Source organism: Cotesia glomerata, linkage group LG2 (genome assembly GCF_020080835.1).
Source record: "Cotesia glomerata isolate CgM1 linkage group LG2, MPM_Cglom_v2.3, whole genome shotgun sequence".
In the NCBI taxonomy this organism is placed as follows: Eukaryota; Metazoa; Arthropoda; class Insecta; order Hymenoptera; family Braconidae; genus Cotesia; species Cotesia glomerata.
In genome coordinates, this window is record NC_058159.1 from 11,260,167 (window position 1) to 11,279,310 (window position 19,144).

Below are 19,144 nucleotides of genomic sequence, written 5' to 3' on the forward strand. Positions count from 1 at the left end.
GAAAAATGATCGTATTGCATATCTAAAAAGATGCATTTTAAGGCTTTAAAACTCCATGATTATAGTTTATAGATTTTCTGACAAAAAATTTTAGCTAAAAATGGGATGAAGGAGAACTTTTTCAAAATTTTTGATTTTTTTTTTTCGTCTCAGAGGCTTAGAAAAATTTTTTCGATTCATGACTTGACAGGTCCTCATAGAAAATTCATTCCAGCTTCCGAAAATGTCTTCTAATTTGCTGTGCGACCATTGGTAGCTGAAATATTAATAGTTGAAGACAAATGGGCTTTTGCAAAAGTATTGCTTTCATGAAAGTAATATAATTCTCTTTAATTATGTTTTATGAATTTTCTTGAATTTAGGAAAATTTTATCAACTTTAAGTGGCATTTTGCGTTTAATTGGACAATCTAAACATTTTTGTTTTCAACTTTCAGAATTTATGACGTTAATATGACATCGTTATGACGTTCTTATGACCAATGAAATATTAATTCATGAAAATTCTGAAAATTTATAAAATTTAGAAAAAATTCATCAATTTCTATGCAATCTCATCATAAATCTTAATAAAACTTGAGAAAAACGTATAAACTTAATCCTTTCCAACTTTTAAATTCATATAGATTTAAATAAACGTTTTTAATATCAATCGTGATGCAGACAAGTGAGCAGCATTCAAGACTCCAAACTCAATGGACCCGAGTTCAAGCCTAGCACACGCCAGGATTTTTCAACTCCAAATCTTCTTCCTCAGCATGTAATCAGTCTTGAAATTATTATTCGAACCCAAAACCGCATAATTAAATGTTACTTTTTTTTCAAAAAATTTTCTTCCGCGTAATTAATTTTGACATCAGTTATATATCATAAGGACGTCATAATTACGTCATATAAACGTCATAAATGTCATGCAAGCGTCACACTTACATCATAGGTACGTCATACGTATTACGTAAGAATCTTACGTCAAGAAGTGGGAAATTATGAGTCATATGTGACTCATATATGACTTACATTTTACGTAAATCATGACGTAGCATGACGTCATTCTGACGTCAGTTTGACATAATTGTGTTCACTGGGTATTCTCTGTGATAGTTCTGCTACATAAGGAAACTGACAATATTTAATGCTATTATTAATATTACCCAAACTAGATGTTTTATTTTTCATGTTCTCTTTAAATCTATTAATAACGCTATCCACCAATGACAAATCATAATTATTCTTCAACAACATATTCCGAATCTTCTTGAAATTAACTTCATTGAAGTCACTACTACTCAGCCTCGACATTCTATCCAGTAAGCCTTTGATCATACCTATTTTTTGAGACCGAGGATGATTCGAATTCCAGTTTAACAGTCGACCTGAACTAATTGGTTTAATAAACCAATCAGTTAATAATTTCCCATCGGGTCTTTTAACTAACACATCCAAAAAAGATAAACTATTATCTTTTTCCACTTCCAAGGTAAATTGTATATTACTGTCAAAACTATTAAATAATTCCAAGATATTATTTACTTCACCCTCTGGTATCGCTACAATAGTATCATCTACATATAACCTCAAGAAGTGAACATCGAACGGCAAAAGCATTAGAATCTGACCAATCACGTAATTCATAACGATGTTAGCTATTACTGGACTCGTAGGGTTTCCCATGCTGCTTCCTTCCATCTGTGAATAGAACTCCCCTTGATACACAAAGTAACTTGAGTCATAACAAAATATTATGAGGTCCTCCAATACCTTCCTAGGAACTCTTACCAAGTGTTTGATATTATCCCATGTTTCCTCAATTACTTTAAGTATCAAGTCTCGACGTACATTTGTGAACAATGACACCACATCTAATGATATCAGTACATAACCTTCTGGTAAGCTAACTGTTTTACTGAACGCCACGAAGTCAAATGAATTTTTTACATTATATTGAAACGTTTCAATCACTGGAGACAATATTTCATGCAAGAACCTTACCAGATTATAGCTCGGGGAATTGACACAACTGACCACTGGTCTTAAACTACAAGTTTGTTTGTGAGTTTTCCTCAAACCATAAATCCTAGGTGCAACAGTATAATTTGCTTTCAGATGTTTACCTTGATGTTCATCCACTATTTCCAATGTTACTAACTCTTTCACTAAATCATTTGCTACCTTTTGCCATTTGTTTGTAGGATCCTTGCTTAATAATTTATACGTCTGTCATTTAACATCTTTCTCATCTCTCTTTCATACTCATCTTTAAACATTACCACTGTTGTGTTCCCTTTGTCAGCTCTTGCAACAATCAAGTCAGGTCTCTCTTTTAGAAATTTTTTAGTAATGTATAAATTCTTTATTATCACTTTATGATTCAGCTTATCTTCTTTATTATAAAAGTTCGACATTACATTAATAGCTTTTGATCTCCAATTGTTTTTAACAATTTCTTTTTCCGCAATGTTACAATTATCCAACTTCACAGCTCCAATTCCAAATTCCAAATCTTTGATCACAGTCGGTATTACATTCCATTTCTCTTTTATTTCAATATCAAACTTTGGTTCCAAGTTCAATATCATTTCAACTTCCGGTGGAAGCTGCACATCAGTATAATTGTAAATATGTTTACCATCACTTGATAGATTCTGACAGTTTATCTTCCGTTTTATTAATGTATCAAACTTTCCAACATTTCTATCTTTTATTTTTTTAAAAGTATAATCATATCTTCTATTGTTCATTACCACACATCTATTAAATAATTGCTCAGAGACTAAACCTTTAACATACTCCTCTATCTCCAAGATCCGTTTCTTTAGCCATATCAAAGCAAATTTTAAGGGAGTTGGGAAAGAACGGATAGGGGAAAGGGGGGACCTACTCAGTGGGAATTTTTCCGTAATTGAAAAAATAATCAGACAGCCCAGACTGGGGATCGAACCCAGATCTCTCGGATACGCGCCAAGGGCTCTACCAGTTAAGCTATCCGAGACAAGTACTGACTACTTTATTCAGTCACGTATATAAGACCCACCGAGAAAACAACGCCACCGTCCATCTTACGGTAAAGAGCCATATCAAAGCAAATTTTAAGGGAGTTGGGAAAGAACGGATAGGGGAAAGGGGAGACCTACTCATAATAATAATACGTGAGGTGAAGTTAAAAGATCCAGTAAGTAAACAACAACAAGCTGGAATAGTGTATAGAATACCTTGCTCATGTGGGTTGTGTTATGTTGGACAAACCAAACAATATTTAAATAATAGAGTAAAACAACATATATACGATTGTAAAAATATTAACGTAGTAAAAGAGAACAAAACGGCACTAGCAGCGCATTATTTTGATCAACATCATAATTTCACGTTTGAAAATGTAGAAATTTTAGACAAAGAAATTAATTGGTGGAAGCGTAATGTAAGTGAAATGATCTTTATCAAAATAAATGATACTGTGAATAAAAGAACTGACACTAATAATTTAAGTATTTTATATAATAATATATTAAGAGATTATAAATCTAAAAGAAGGAAATAATTTTAATTGTAATTGTGATTTGTATAATTTTTACATTGTAAGGAAAGTTGATATTTATTTTGTATTTATATTTAATTTGAATTTAATACTTAGCGCGTTTGGCACTAGTATAGATGACAGATGTTTTTAGATTGTATAGTATGATTCATGTACCTAATGTTTTGGAGGCGGGCTAATTGGTGCCATGCAATTAACAATTTTTATAAGTGTCGTGTTGACTTTATTTCTGGAGTTTGTAATTAATTAATAAATTTACCAGTTTTATTAATTCTGTAAAGATTTATATGACTAAGGCAACTGTGCAATGTAAGATAGTGATTGTTAGAATTCGTATTATGGTAAATATTGTATTTGTAACAATTGTTATGTTATGTTGTTGGTTATTAACATGTGAAATTTTCAGATGCCTGAGGAAGGTCAAATAAATGACCGAAACGTCGCAGAAATAATAATGTAATTTGTTATTATGATCCTATCTTGTCCACATTCCTGAGATAAAAAATTTATTAGAAAATATAGTTGAAAAATTATGAAAATATGACTTATCAGGCTTGTTACTCTGAGCTATTGCGGAGACAACGAATCTTTCTTATACAGCTTTGTAGCAAATTTAATGTACTAAAAAATAAGAACCAAATTTTTCGTATTTTTATCGATGGTTCACTTGAACAAAGCTAAAAATTAGAAAAATAGGATTTTGTTGGTCTGTAACTTTGAAAATATTGATGATACAAAAAATTTATCCAGCTGTTTTTTGTAGTGCGTCAAATGGACTACAAAATTGTCGTTTGATGTTTTGTTCTATCTTGGATAGTTTAGCTAAAAATTACGAAAAACACGAAATTTGGGGAAAATTGATACTGTAAAGCTTTATAAAAAGTCAGGCTTCGATGGTAGCAATATGACCCAATGAAATTTTTTGTTCAAAATTTAATCTCAAATGAGGTCTAATAGTTTATTTTATGAAAAAATGAAATCTTCAGACGTTGCGGCAGTAAAAATGGAAAAAAAAAAATTTTTTCCCGTGTTATTTAAATGGGAAAAACTTGAGAATCGATGGAGAACCTCTTAAAATTAAAATTAAGAACTCTCCTTTGGACAGGCCTTTTATTTCGACATCATCTACGATATTTTGAGCGGAAAGTGAAAAAAAAAAATTAGGAAAACGGTTGACCCTGAAGGCCATCCCTGCAACTTCCCGCTAATTCCATACTTAGGCGCTTAAAATTGCACCAATGACGTTTTTGAGCTCTTCGAGCTCAGAAATACAATTTATGGGTTATTTTGAGCTTTCCGAGCTCAAAGAGATTGCTTTCCTATCCTTTAAAGCTCTTCAAGCTCAAAAGTCTGATAGAGATTTGATAAGACACTATTTTTTGAATTTTTAAACCACAATAACTTTTGAATGAATAAACCGATTTTTACGCGGTTAGAAGCATTCGACGCAATTTTTTAAGCCTCACAAAGAATCTTAAATTTTGAATTGGTCGCACTAGGAATTTTGGAGTTATTCCGAAAAAACACTTCTTTCGGTTTTCTTTCGTTCACGATATCTCTCGAATGAATCAACCGATTTTGACCGGACTGGTGGCGATCGACGTGGTTTTTCGAGGTTAAGAGCTGATTAGTTATTGGAATTGAACCTTTAAGCCGTTTAAAAGTTATTCCAAAAAAACCACATTTGAAAAAAAATTTTTTTTCAGTTTTTTTAAGATTTCTCAAAATCTATTGATCTGAATCGGTCCAAATAGTTTTCAAAATCTAAGTTTGGTCAAATTCTTTCGAATGGTACCAACCGCGATGAAATCGGTCAAGCCGTTCAAAAGTTATAAGCGGTTCACATACTTTCACACACACACACACACACACACACACACACACACACACACACACACACACACACACACACACACACACACACACACACACACACACACACACACACACACACACACACACACACACACACACATACATACAGACACCATGACAACCTCGCGGGGATAGTCAGGGAAGCTTCCGATTTTTTCAAAACGGGGTGAAAACAATAACTTCCCGATTTTTGAAAATCTTCGATTTTCTTAGCGGGAAGTTAAAAATATCCGATTTTTTTGGCACACCCTATTATATACTATATATATATATATATATATATATATATATATAAATATAAACTTTTGAACCATATGCATTTTCTGAATCCGCTCGACGAGCTGAGTCGAAATATAGCAAAATTTTTCGAAAGTTCCGTCATGAGGACCAATAAAAATGTCCTAAAGTTATCTAAAAATTTTTAATATTTTTATTTTTTTGTAATGAAAAAATTGTAAAAAACTCTGGAAAACGGTTGACCCTGCAGGCCATCCCTGGAACTTCTCGTTATTATGTACAAAACAGCCAAAAAATTATCACTTTAAAACTTTAGATCTCTTCGAGCTCAAAAACACAACTTTTACTCTTTCGCGAACTCTTCGAGCTTGGAATTCTTATGATTGTTGAGGACATACTTTTTTGAAAATTGAGCGAAAATCAAGCAAAAGATGATATGAAAATGACAGATCAATTTCAAATATCGTCTACGGTGCAGAGGGGGGATACCTCAGTGCCGGCGAGGGAAGGCGTGCAAACGGGCCTGAACTCGTCGTTATCAAGCGACCGTTTGAACAGCGGAGTAGACCCCATGACTCTGCTGTCTAGCAATGCTAGCAAGGTTACAGGGAGTACGAAATCAGCCTAGATGGCAGAGAACGGACAGCTGAGCAACATTCCTCCAAAAAGTGGAGGACCTTTTGCTCCTGTCACTAATCAAACCTACCGAGGAAGAATCAACTCTGTATCAACCGTTACAGGCCAACATTCACCGATGGAAAGGCTCGGCAGCAAGATCGAAGAGTTAGCCGACTTCATAAAAAACAAGAAAAATCTCCATCATGAGATCAGAAAATTGGTTACGTCTATTAGTATGGCATATAGGATGGCCAACAAATCACCAACGACGTCGGCATCAACGACTCAAACATCTCCGAGTCTAAGCAAAAAATCACAGCCACCTCTGGTCACTCCTAAGAAATTATCCCAGCAAGGAGAGGGCAATAACAAGAATAGGCCGCTGTCCACGCCCAGTCCTTCCGCAGAAATTGACAAGCCAGCACAGAAAAAGACAGCCCGGGATGGAAGAAGACAAGAACTAAAGCTGTACTTGTTCCACCAGCTGAAGGGCGAACATACGCCGATCTCCTCAAGGAAATCAAGGCCAAGGTAAGCCCTGTCGAGACGGGCGTAGACATAAAGTTTATTAAAAAGACGAAACACGGAGGCGTTCTTCTTGAAATAGCTCGAAAGACCGAAGACAGCAAGGCTTTCACCGATGCAGTAAAGGCAGCCACTGCAAACATCGGCACAGTCAAGACGCTAACACCAACAACAACGATCGAGATCCTCGACTTGGATGAAATCTCTACCGAGAGCGAAGTCCGTGAAGCACTTAAACGTGAATTCACTGACAGCCTGGATGTCGAACGGGTAAATTTGACAAAACCTACACCACGAGGCAATCGGGCAGCCTTCTGCTAAGTAGACGAGGCCAGTGCGATTAAGGCCCTTGACAAGGCCCGTATAATGATCGGTTGGGTGAACTGTCGTATACGCCCAGTTGCAAAAGTAACACGCTTTTTAAAATGTCTTGGTTTTGGACACCAAACACGTCAGTGTGTGGGACCATACAGAAGCAAGTGCTGCTACAAATGTGGCGAAGAGAACCACAAGGCTGTAAACTGCAGGGAGAAGCCAAAATGCTTCCTTTGTGCTCCGGACAAAAATGCCCAGGATGGTCTATGCCATATTTCTGGCACTAGAGCTTGCAAGGCATTCCGCACAGCACTTGTAGAAGCCACGAGAGGGCAGAAATGACACGCATACTACAAGGCAACCTGAATAGGTGCACCTTGACGCAAAACCTGCTGCGCCAGCGTGTCTTTGAAGATAAAATCGATGTCTGCTTTATCTGCGAGTAATATCTAAACATCGAAGGTAAAACATGGTTCGCAGACGAAACTGGCATGGCAGAAATTTGGATTGTGAACACAAAGAACGTTACCGTCAACAACAGCGGAAGTGGAGCAGGTTTTATCTGGATTCAAACCCCCACAACCTACTTCATGAGCGTCTATCTCTCACCTAACGAAGGGATTAGTGTGTTCCGACAGAAACTGGCAAATATAGAAAATGCGGTCACTAAATTCGACGGCGAAGTCATCATAGCCAGAGACTTCAACGCTGAATCGGCTGAGTGCGGCGCTGCTTTCTCCGACACCAGAGATAACGAGGTCACTGATGTCGCGACTAGACTCGACCTTATAGTGCTGAACATCGGGAGCACCATGACCTTTAGAAGACCAGGGTACCAAGAATCCATCCTCGACATCTCGTTGGCGACTCCAAGGACTGCCAACATGATCGAAGACTGGACTGTATCCGAAGAATGCAGCGGCAGTGATCACCAGTTCGTGACATTCAACGTTGGATTGGCACCTGCTTCGGTTTCACAACGCGACCTTTCTAAGCGGAAGTGGAATGCCAAGAGGCTTGATCCAGAGGCATTGTAAGCTTCAATTGCACGGAGCTGGTCTATCCTTCAGAACAACCCAACTCCGGATACCTGCAGCGAGACGGAAAAGGCAGTGCTAAATACGATGAAGGAAATTGCTGCCGCATGTGACGCCTCTATGCCGCGGCTTCTCTAGGCCGGCGTTCTGGTGGTCAACAGACATAGCAGAACTCCGGAAAAAATGCCACAGACTACGTCGGCTAGCAACGAGAGCTGCGAAGCGCTCCCCCAATCAAGATCTACATTTGAGCGAGTATAAGCAGGCCAAAAAGAACCTAAACCGGGCAATCAAAGCAAGCAAAGCGAAATTGTGGCAAAAGATCTGTAACGACCTTGATAAAGATATCTGGGGTAAAGCCTACCAAATTGTCACCAAACGACTTGAAAAGGCTCCACCAGAGGCGCCGAAGTCTCCAGCCTTAATGGACAGCATTGTAGCGGAGCTTTTCCCCAAACACCCTCCGCGGGAGAAGAAACACTACACTAAAAACAGCGAAGTAACACACTTCACAACTAAGGAACTACAAGACGCGGCCAAGTCACTCAAAACAGGAAAGGCACCCGGCCCTGATGGCATCCCAGCATCGGTAATCAAGACTGTAGCCCTGGAATACCCAGACATACTCCTGAACACCTACAACGCATGCTTGGCAACTGGCACGTTTCCCGCGGTCTGGAAGCGGCAGAGATTGGTTCTGCTAGAGAAAGGCAAAGGTGGCCCTGTAACACCCTCGTCGTTCAGACCACTTTGTATGCTGGACATTGCTGGGAAATTGCTCGAAAAGCTTATACAGGGAAGACTACGAAACAACATCGATCGTGCTGGAGGCTTTGCCGCAAACCGACATGGCTTCCGGAAAGGACGTTCAACAGTCGGCGCGATCCAGACAGTCGTAGGGACAGCGAGAGAAGCATGAACTGGTAGCCTCAAAGCTCGTAAAGTATGCATTCTCCTCACGCTAGATGTCAAAAACGCATTTAACAGCGCGAATTGGGGAGATATCCTAGACGCTCTGGAACAAATTTGACGCAAAGCCAGTGAATTTGGCACTAATCGACAACTACCTTGAAGAAAGAAAGCTAATAGCGGAAACTACAGAAGGACCACAACAATACGCCATAACGGCTGGCGTGCCACAAGGCTCAATAATAGAGCCCGATTTATGGATCGCCGACTATGACGAGCTTCTTAAGATTCTATTACCAAAGCAAGTAGAGCTAACGGGCTTTGCAGACGACGTCGTGGCAACGATAATAGTAGACAGCGTAAAGGAGGCCGAACTACTAGTTGGGGAAACCATTGATGCCGTCGAGACTTGGCTCGATAAACACCACCTGAAACTCGCCAAGCACAAAACCGAGATGGTCGTTCTGACTAGAAACGGTAATGATAAACAAGAAACTATCTTTTCGCGAACATCTCAATAATACATGCCAGAAAGCCAGCAAGACGGTGTCTAGCCTAGCAAGAATTATGACCAACACCATGGGACCAAGAACAAAAAAGAGAAGAGTTTTTCTAGAAGCAGTCCACTCGGTACTACTACTACCACTCGGTAACATCTATGGGGAAAGGAGAGAGGAGGATGTTTAGTCGGTATTGTTGCAAAATAATATTGACTTCTGAGTCCGACATACCCAGGCACCAACACCTAGTCCTGGCACCAACACCAAGTCCTGGCATACGTAAATGTATTTTACCTCCTCTATAAAAAAAAAAAAAAAAGAAACACACACACACATACATACATAGATATACAGACACCATCGCGGGAATAGTCAGGAAAGCTTCTTAGGACCGCAAAACATCGAGATTCGATGGAAACTCGATTTTCATAAAACGGGGTGAAAACAATAACTTCCCGATTTTTGAAAATCTTCGATTTTCTTGTTGGGAAGTTGAAAAATTTGGTGAATTTTCAAACAACTATAACTTTTAAATGCCTCGTTCGATTTTCTTATTTAAGAAAGCATTCAACGCAGTTTTTTAAGCAAAAAAAATTAGGAAAACGGTTGACTTTGAAGGCCATCCCTGCAACTTCCCGCCAATTCTATACCTAAACGCTTGAAATTGCACTTATGACGTTTTTGAGCTCGTCGAGCTCATAAATACAATTTGTGTATTATTTTGAGCTCTCCGAATTACTTCGAAATTCTTGGCTCGATCGATTAAAACTTGAAGATACTTCAAGTCCCGCTAACCGCGTAAAAATCGGTTCATTCATTCAAAAGTTATTGCCGTTTGTAAATTTAAAAAATTGTGTTTTATTAAACTGCTATTAGAGTTTTGAGCTCGAAGAACAAGTACTGGTTGTTGCTGATTTTTCTGAAAATTATCCGTTTATACTTCAAAATAGCATTCAAGGAGTATATTAGAATAATACACAGGCAACAATTCATCCAGGTTCTTTTGCCCATTTACAAAGTTCTTCGGGTGTCTGAATTTGGTCATCAGTCGTTAGATGAAGGTTGGCTTGACTGGCATTTTGACTTCCTAAAAAACTCTTGGACTCTTCAGCAGCTTTCAGTAAAGAGTGGCCATTGTTTTCATCAGAAATAGATAAAATATCATCTTGTTGTACTTTTTCTTTCACCTTTTTTATTATGTATGTTGATGCGCCAAAAATATTTACAATTTTTTCTGTTGACCATCTTGATGGTAATACAGATAATATTCGCATTCTTTTAATATTGAAAATAACAAAATTAAATAATTATTTAACTTAACATCATCCGAAGTTTAAAAAAAAAAAAATTAGGAAAACGGTTGACCCTGAGGGCCATCCTTGCAACTTCTCGCTACTTTCGTAATTAAGCACTCAAAATTGTACTTATTACGTTTTTGAGCTCTTTGAGCTCAAAAATAAAATTTTCGTGTAGTTTTGAGCTCTCCGAGCTCAAAAGTCTGATAGAAGTGTAATAAAACACTATTTTTTGAATTTTCAAACCGCAATAACTTTTGAATGAATGTACCAATTTTTACGTGGTTGGCGGCATTCGACGCAGTTTTTTAAATTCTATGATATATTTTTAAATTTAAAATAATCAGACCGAAAATTTCAGTGTAATTCGAAAATAAACACTTTTTTTCGATTTCTATCGTCAACGATAACTCACAATCGAATCAACCGATTTTGACCGGCTTGGTGGCGATCGACGTGGTTTTTCGATGTTAAGAGCTGATTAGTTTTTGGAATTGATCAGTCAACCCGTTTGAAAATTATTAAAAAAAAATTAGGAAAACGGTTGACCCTGAAGGCCATCCCTGCAACTTCCCGCTACTTTCATAATTAAGCACTCAAAATTGCACTTATTACGTTTTTAAGCTCTTCGAGCTCAAAAATATAATTTTCGTGTAGTTTTGAGCTCTCTGAGCTCAAAAGTCTGATAGAAGTTTAATAAATTACTATTTTTTGAATTTTCAAACCGCAATAACTTTTGAATGAATGTACCAATTTTTACGTGGTTGGCGGCATTCGACGCAGTTTTTTAAATTCTATGATACATTTTTAAACTTAAAATGATCAGACCGATAATTTCAGTGTAATTCGAAAAAAACACTTTTTTTTCGATTTCTTCCGTCAACGATAACTCACGAACGAATCAACCGATTTTGACCGGCGATGTGGTTTTTTGACGTTAAGAGATGATTATTTTTTGGAATTGATCGGTCAAGCCGTTTGAAAGTTATTCAAAAAAACCACATTTGAAAAAAATTTTTTTCGCAGTTTTTTAAAGATTTCTCAAAATCTATCGGTCCGAATCGGTCCAACTTGTATTCAAAATCTAGGTTTAGTCAAACCCTTTCGAATGGCATCACCTGCGATCAAATCTATCAAGCGGTTCAATAGTTATGAGAGGTTTACATACACACACACACCCGTCGGAAGAAGCCAAACTCCCACCGGGCGCGTCCCCAGGTAGCGTATAGGAGGGGTCCTAACCGGTCGTAAGATCGGTGGATTGGGGCGAAATAAAATAGCCTTCGCGGACCAAATCAGGCATCGGAGCTGAAGAGTAACAGCCACCGTCCGTGTATCCTTGTGGGTCGGAGAAAGCTCGCTGTTCTTCGGAGCAGAGGGTAAGAGCGAAATAAAATAGCTCTCGCGGTAAAAAACGAAAACCCCCCTTTCGGCAGGAAGGGTTGGTCACACCATCTGACCTAGGGTCACGTACGCAAGCGGATACGGTGACGCTGCTCGAAAGAGATGTGCAAAATGATCCTTATAGCGCGGTGTACGTGGTAACTCCCGGCATCTACGTGCCGCACCCACGGGAGCAAGAGAAAGCCGATGAAGGAAGCAGGTGCAGGGTCGAAGCGGTTGAGATTTCCCGCTTCAATGACCGAAAGCTCTTATAGTAATGGAGGTAGCTGTAAGAGTGATCACCCCTCCACTTCCAGAGGCATCGCGTTCGAAGACGACCTTTTGCTTTAGAGTATCACTCAAAATCATGGAAGAAACGAAAAAACAAGAAAAGGACAGGAGTATTAGTGGGCCTCACGCTCAAGAAGCAGCGATTACAGTAAGCGCTGAGATGAAGCGGACGCAAGCGCTGGAACGCCTCGAAAAGCTGACCAGCGAACTGCATGAGTTTGTCCAATCAAAGGTCAATATCCATAAAGAGATAAAGGCCAAGGCAACCGGGGTAGTTAACGCCCTTCGAAGGTTTAAAAAACTGGACGAAGAATGGCAGTCACCTCGACGACTCACTCCTCGTCTTACGCCGGAGAAGAGCAGTCAACTTACTGTGGAGATCGAAGAATCAATGGACACCGGAGGCGATGGTGACGGTGAATCTGATGCTAAAGACGAAGGTCATACTTCCAACAAGTCTAACAAGAGGAAGGACCGAAACTCCCCAGATGGAATAGATGGGCGATTGACGAAGAGAAAGGACTTGAAACCAAGTCCTCCGAAAAACGTGATGAAGCAGAACGCCGAAAAAAAAGACGCGACTGATTGGAAAGATGTCCACACAAGGAAAGAGAAACGGAGGCTAGCCAAAGAACAGCTCCCAAAGGAGCCTCCAAAGAAGCCCAGGCCGGAGCCTAAGCGCAAAAAACCGCTCAAATGGATCAGACCCGACGCACTGATCATCCGCCCGGCCGAGAAAGCAAAGTACGCCGAGATTTTGCGTCACATAAAGAAAGACGTCCCTGATGAGCAGGTTCGCACAACGGTGGACAAGATCAACAAGACCAGAAGCGGGGACTTGCTGATTACGATTTCGCAGAAGAGCGTGGACAAAGGTCAAGGCCTGCAACAGACCATCGCAAACATTCTTAAGGAGGAGGCCGAAGTGATCTGCAAAGGGCCACAAGAGACATCGAGATCCGAGACCTAGATGACACCACAACAAAGGAGGATATTCAGGCTGCCCTGCATACGGTAACCAAGGAGCTCTGCGAAATACTACCAGAGACAATCAAGATCCGCAAAGCCTACAGAGGTACCCAAACCGCTGTCGTGACACTACCGGCTGCAGCAGCTCAGAAGATATTAGAAGGAAGCGGTAAAATCCGAATTGGCTGGGTCAACTGCCGAATTAGAGCCACGAGGAAACCTACCCAATGTTACAAATGCTGGCATTTCGGGCACCACAGATCCCAGTGCAGAAGCAAGACAGATCGATCCAAGCTATGCATCAGATGAGGCCAAGAAGGACACAAGATTGTGGACTGTAAAAACCCAGCGAAGTGTGTATTATGCGCGGAAAATAAGAGCGCAAAGAACGCTGCCCATCACGACGGCACATACAGGTGCCCGGTATACAAAGAGGCACTCCAGAGAATGACAAGCAAGCAAACATGAGGATATTACAGCTTAACCTCAATCACTGTGAGGCCGCGCATGACCAGCTCGTGCAGACCGTGTGTGAATTAGAGCTTGATTTAGTAATAATAGCAGAGCCATACAGATACCTGAATAACCAACCTTGGGAAACTGACAGCACCACCAAGGCTGTCATCTGGTCCTGTGGCAAACTCCCCTTTCAGAGCATAGTGAGCAATGATAGCATCGGCTTTGTAGCAGCGTCTATTAACGACATCCGTTTTTATAGTTGCTATGCACCACCTTGGCTTTTCCATTGCCGACTTTACTGACTTCCTGGATCGACTGACCGAAGACGCAAAGCAATACTACCCAGTAGCTATAACAGGGGACTTCAATTCCTGGGCGGTAGACTGGGGCAGCAAGCAGACTAATGCGCGAGGCAAGGCACTATGTGAAGCAATGGCCTCACTGGACGTGGTCCTTCTCAACATCGGTGAGACACCAACATATACCAAGGGAGAGGCTAGTTCGATAATAGACCTCACATTCGTCAGCAGCAGCTTATTGAAAGGAAACTATTCTTGGGAAGTCTTAAACACCGACACCGCCAGCGACCACAGTGCAATACTTTGGGAAATATCGGCTGGCCGGAGCCCTCAAAGAGCAACTAGACAAACTAATGCAGCTGGATGGAAAGTGAAAGACTTTGACTCGGAAGCTTTGGTAGTAGCCTTAGACATTGACTCGACCATCATCACAGGAAATGCTGTAGAGAAGACGAAGGACTTAATGACGAGAATTGCCCAGGCGTGCGACACCTGCATGCCCCGTAAGCGTGGCATCAATAAAAGACCATCGGTGCACTGGTGGAATGATCAGATTAACGCCCTTCGCACAGCCTGTCACAAAAAGAGAAGATTATCACAGCGTGGCCACCGACGACCTAACTCTGCGGAGCTGGTCGCAGAATACAAAAAGGCCCATCGAGAACTAAACAAGGCCATCAAAGATAGCAAAAGACGCTGTTGGAAGGAACTCGTCGATGAGGTAGAAAAGGACTCATGGGGCAGACCGTATAGGGTGGTCATGACCCACCTGAAGCGCCGGCCAATGCCATCACCTACGTGTCCACAGCTCCTGGAAAGAATAGTTTCTACGCTGTTTCCTCGACAAAGTAAGTTCGGCTATTCTTCATTGCCAGTAAATCGAGAAGACATTCCACCTGTCACAGAAGAGGAACTGATGGAGGCGTGCAATCGAGTAGGGAATAATAAGGCGCTGGGATTGGATGGAATCCCGAATGTTGCATTAAAAACAGCTATTAAAGCAGCGCCAAATCTATTCTTAGATACCTACGATTCGTGCCTCAAAGAAGGGATTTTTCCTAGAAGATGGAAACAGCAAAGACTTGTACTTCTCCCTAAAGGGAAGAAGCCACCGGACGAGCCATCATTCTACCGACCACTCTGCATGCTGGATACAGCGGGTAAGATATTAGAGCGTATAATGCACCAACGAATAGAAGCAGTCGTCGATCCACTCCTAGCAGAAGGCCAGTATGGTTTCCGGAAAGAACGATCAACGCTGGATGCGATCAACCTGGTGGTCGATACAGCTAAGGAGGCAATCGCTGGAAAGAGATGGGAACGTGGCAGAAAGAAGTATCGTTTAGTGGCTGCCTTGTACATCAAAAATGCCTTCAATTACGCTAACTGGGACTGCATCATGCGAGCTCTCGAAGATAAAGAAGTGCCAGGATACCTGCGCAGAATGGTATTAAACTACTTTACAGACAGAGTCCTCAAATATGACACGAAAAACGGTCCAAGGGAGTACGAAATAACCGGAGGGGTGCCACAGGGCTCGGTTTTGGGTCCTTTGCTGTGGAACATCATGTATGAAGATCTCCTGAGAGTTGCATTACCATCAGAGGTGAAACTTGTTGCATATGGCGATGATGTAGCGGTAGTGATTGTCGCGAAACACTTGGAAGAGATCAATCTGGCTTTCGATATCACATTTAGCCGGATTAACCTATGGATGGAGATGATGAAGTTGGAGTTAGCCAAGCACAAAACTGAAGCTGTGCTTATCACCAGCAGAAAGATCGTAGAAAACATCAAGCTGAATTTCGGCGAGCAGGAGATCGCATCGCAACCATTTATCCGATATCTGGGGGTGACGCTGAATGCCCGACTGAACTTTAAGCAACAGGTCGAACACGTAAGTGCTAAAGCATCAGCAGTGGTAACTAGCCTATCAAGACTGATGCCGAATGTTGGAGGCCCGAAGCAGAGCAGGAGACTATTGCTGTCGTCAGTAGTCACATCAGTGCTCACATATGGAATATCCGTTTGGGCAGACGCGCTGGAGACCCAAGAATCATGGAGGAAAGCCGGACCGGTCTACCGATTAAGTGCACTGAGAGTTGTAAGCGCCTTCCGCACAATATCCGAGGAGGCAGTGTGCGTCATTTCTGGAACTCTGCCTCTTAGAGTCCTAGCTGACGAAAGACGGAACCTATACCACCGAAAGAAGTCATCTACACTGAGCGCTGAAGAACTGAGAACTGAAGAGCGACAACATAGTATAGCAAGATGGCAACAACTATGGGATGCTGCGGAGAAGGGAAGATGGACTCATCGACTTATACCAAGGATTGACGTTTGGCTTAACCGGAATCACGGCGAGGCCAACTACTATCTGACCTAGATGTTGTCAGGACACGGCTGTTTCCGGGAGTACCTTCATCGCTTTAAGCACGATAATTCCCCAGAGTGTCCGTCTTGCCCAAGAGTTGCTGAAAATGCGGAGCACGTTTTCTTTGAGTGCCCTCGTTTTAACCCACAGCGTGATGAGTTAGAGAAGATCCTGAACAAGAAAATCACACCAGAGTCAATAGTAGAAGAAATGCTGTCATCCGAAGCTGCCTGGAACGCCACAAGCACGTTTACCACCGAAGTGCTTACAGAGCTGCGTTTCATTGAAAGAAAAAGGGCAAATGACAGAAACTAGAAGGAAGGAAAAATAACACCTTAGCCACCAGAAGGAATAGCAGTAGCTAGATCCTCCCCTCACAAAGTAATGCCTGACGGCGGTTTCCATGAGGGATTAGAGGAAAGAAGAAAAGGGGTTTAGGGTTTAGTGGGTAGGGGCGTTAGCGTCGAGTTTTAGTATGACGCTGCGTCAAGTCGCCACATATCCAGGCCAAACAGCTATGCCTGGAATCCGTAAAAGAGATTCCCCCCCCCCTAAGTTAAAAAAAAAAAAAAAAAACACACACACACAACACACACACACACACACACACACACACACACACACACACACACACACACACACACACACACACACACACACACACACACACACACACACACACACACACATACATACATACATACAGACACTATCGCGGGAATAGTCAGGGAAGCTTCCTAGGACCTCAAAACGTCGAGATCTGATGAAAACTCAATTTTCGAAAAACGGGGTAAAAACAATAACTTCCCAATTTTTGAAAATTTTCAATTTTCTCAGCGGGAAATTAAAAACCACATTTGAAAAAATTTTTTTTCGCAGTTTCCTTAAGATTTCTCAAAATCTATCGGTCCGAATCGGTCCAAGTTGTATTCAATCTAAGTCTAATCTAAGTCTAATCTAAATCTAAGTTTAGTCGAACCCTTTCGAATGGCACCAACTGCGATCAAATCGGTCAAGCCATTCAAAAGTTATGAGAGGTTTACAAACACACACACACACACACACACACACACACACACACACACACACACACACACACACTCGGGGCAGAAGAGATACTGCTACCGGGCGCGTCTCCCCGAGCGGATGGGAGAACGCTCGCTGTCCTTGGATGACACTTAATCTCTTAGTTGATGAGGTACAGCGGGTAGGAGCCAAGCAAAATAACCAAACAAAATACGCTCCCGTGGACAAAACTCCCCTTTAATGGGTTGGTCGCACTAACTGACCTAACAAGACGATCGTTCTCTGCTGTGACCCACTGGGAGTGACCGGAACCTGTATCGTAGTTTCCGACGATGCAGGCCACGGCTGATGTGAGCTTGCTCTACCGAGGTGTAAGTTGCAGCAGTGGATCAGGAGCCAGCCACTTCGGGCCTTGATCAGGAAGTACGCAGTGAGTGTTAGAGGTCGGAATCTTCACCGCTCCGAGCGAGTCTGGTCCGTCCGTGTATTCCGGGACTGGCTAAGTGTCGGCTAGGCCTCAGGGAACTGGGGTAGGAGTACTATCTCCGAGGTACACCCGTTCCTAGTTATGACAACCCGCTCCACTCCGTACGATGCGCTGGTAAATCAAAAAGTATGAGTAATTCACAGGAAACAAACAAGAATGAAAACGGGCTTCATGCCCAACAAGCAGCGATTGAAGCGGGCGCTGAAATGAGGAGAGCGCAAGCGCTGGAACGCCTGGAGGAGCTGACTAATGAGTTAAATAATCTCGTTCAGTCAAAAGTCAATATCCACAAGGAGATCAAGACCAAGGCGACTAGTGTAACTAACGCCCTTCGAAGGTTCAAAAAACTGGATGAAGAATGGCGATTAGCATCGCGACGCACTCCCCGTGCTACACCGGGGCAAACCAACGAAGTTGTAGTTGTGACTGACGAAGCAATGGATACCGGAGCCGAAGGTGACGGTGAATCGGTCATCGAAGACAAACGAGAAACTGTCACGAAGACTGGAAAAAGGAAAGATCGATCCGCCCCAGACCCAACGTGCAGCCAAGTCACCAAGAAGAAGGACCTGAGACAAAGCCCTCCACAAAGAGCGACAATGCAAAGGGACGAACGGACAAAAGCGATTGCTTGGCAGAAAGTCCAGTCCAAGAAAGAACAAAGAAGGCAAAGGAAAGAACAGCTCCCAAAGCAATTTCCCGAGGAGCCCCGTCCTGAACCTAAACGGAAGAAATCGCGAAAGTGGATCAGGCCAGACGCACTGATCATCCGCCCAGCTGAGCCGGCGAAGTACGCTGAGATTTTGCGTAAAATAAAAATGATGTCCCTGACGAGCAGGTCCGTACTACGGTGGATAAGATCCATAAAACTAGGGCCGGAAACATGCTGATTACGCTCTCTAGGAAGAGCTCCGATAAAGGCCAAGCTTTACAGAAAACCATCGAGGGCATCCTACAAGAAGAGGCCAAAGTGATCTGCAAAGGTCCACAGGAAGACGTCGAAATCCGAGACCT

The 19,144-nt window shown here is 41.7% G+C and overlaps 2 protein-coding genes across 2 annotated transcripts in view; both read right to left on the bottom strand.

The window, feature by feature from the left end:
* LOC123258445 overlaps positions 1–19,144 on the bottom strand; it is an 81,942-nt gene that overhangs the window by 14,316 nt on the left and 48,482 nt on the right. The gene's annotated exons all lie outside the window — the stretch shown is intronic.
* LOC123258432 lies at positions 1,047–2,819 on the bottom strand. The gene is made up of 4 exons (XM_044718433.1): positions 2,787–2,819; positions 2,405–2,593; positions 2,150–2,213; positions 1,047–2,113 (listed from the first exon to the last, which is right to left on the bottom strand). Exons 1-4 carry the CDS (start codon positions 2,817–2,819, stop codon positions 1,047–1,049), a joined length of 1,353 nt encoding a protein of 450 aa, XP_044574368.1.

Coding starts and splice junctions, on each gene's coding strand:
- LOC123258432 (XM_044718433.1), bottom strand. CDS start 2,819: ATGGCTAAAGAAACGGATCTTGGAGATAGAGGA. Junction 2,594..2,786: donor CGGATCTTGGAGATAGAGGA/GTATGTTAAAGG, acceptor ACTGATGTGCAG/CTTCCACCGGAAGTTGAAAT. Junction 2,114..2,149: donor GGTAGCAAATGATTTAGTGA/AAGAGTTAGTAA, acceptor TGGATGAACATC/AAGGTAAACATCTGAAAGCA.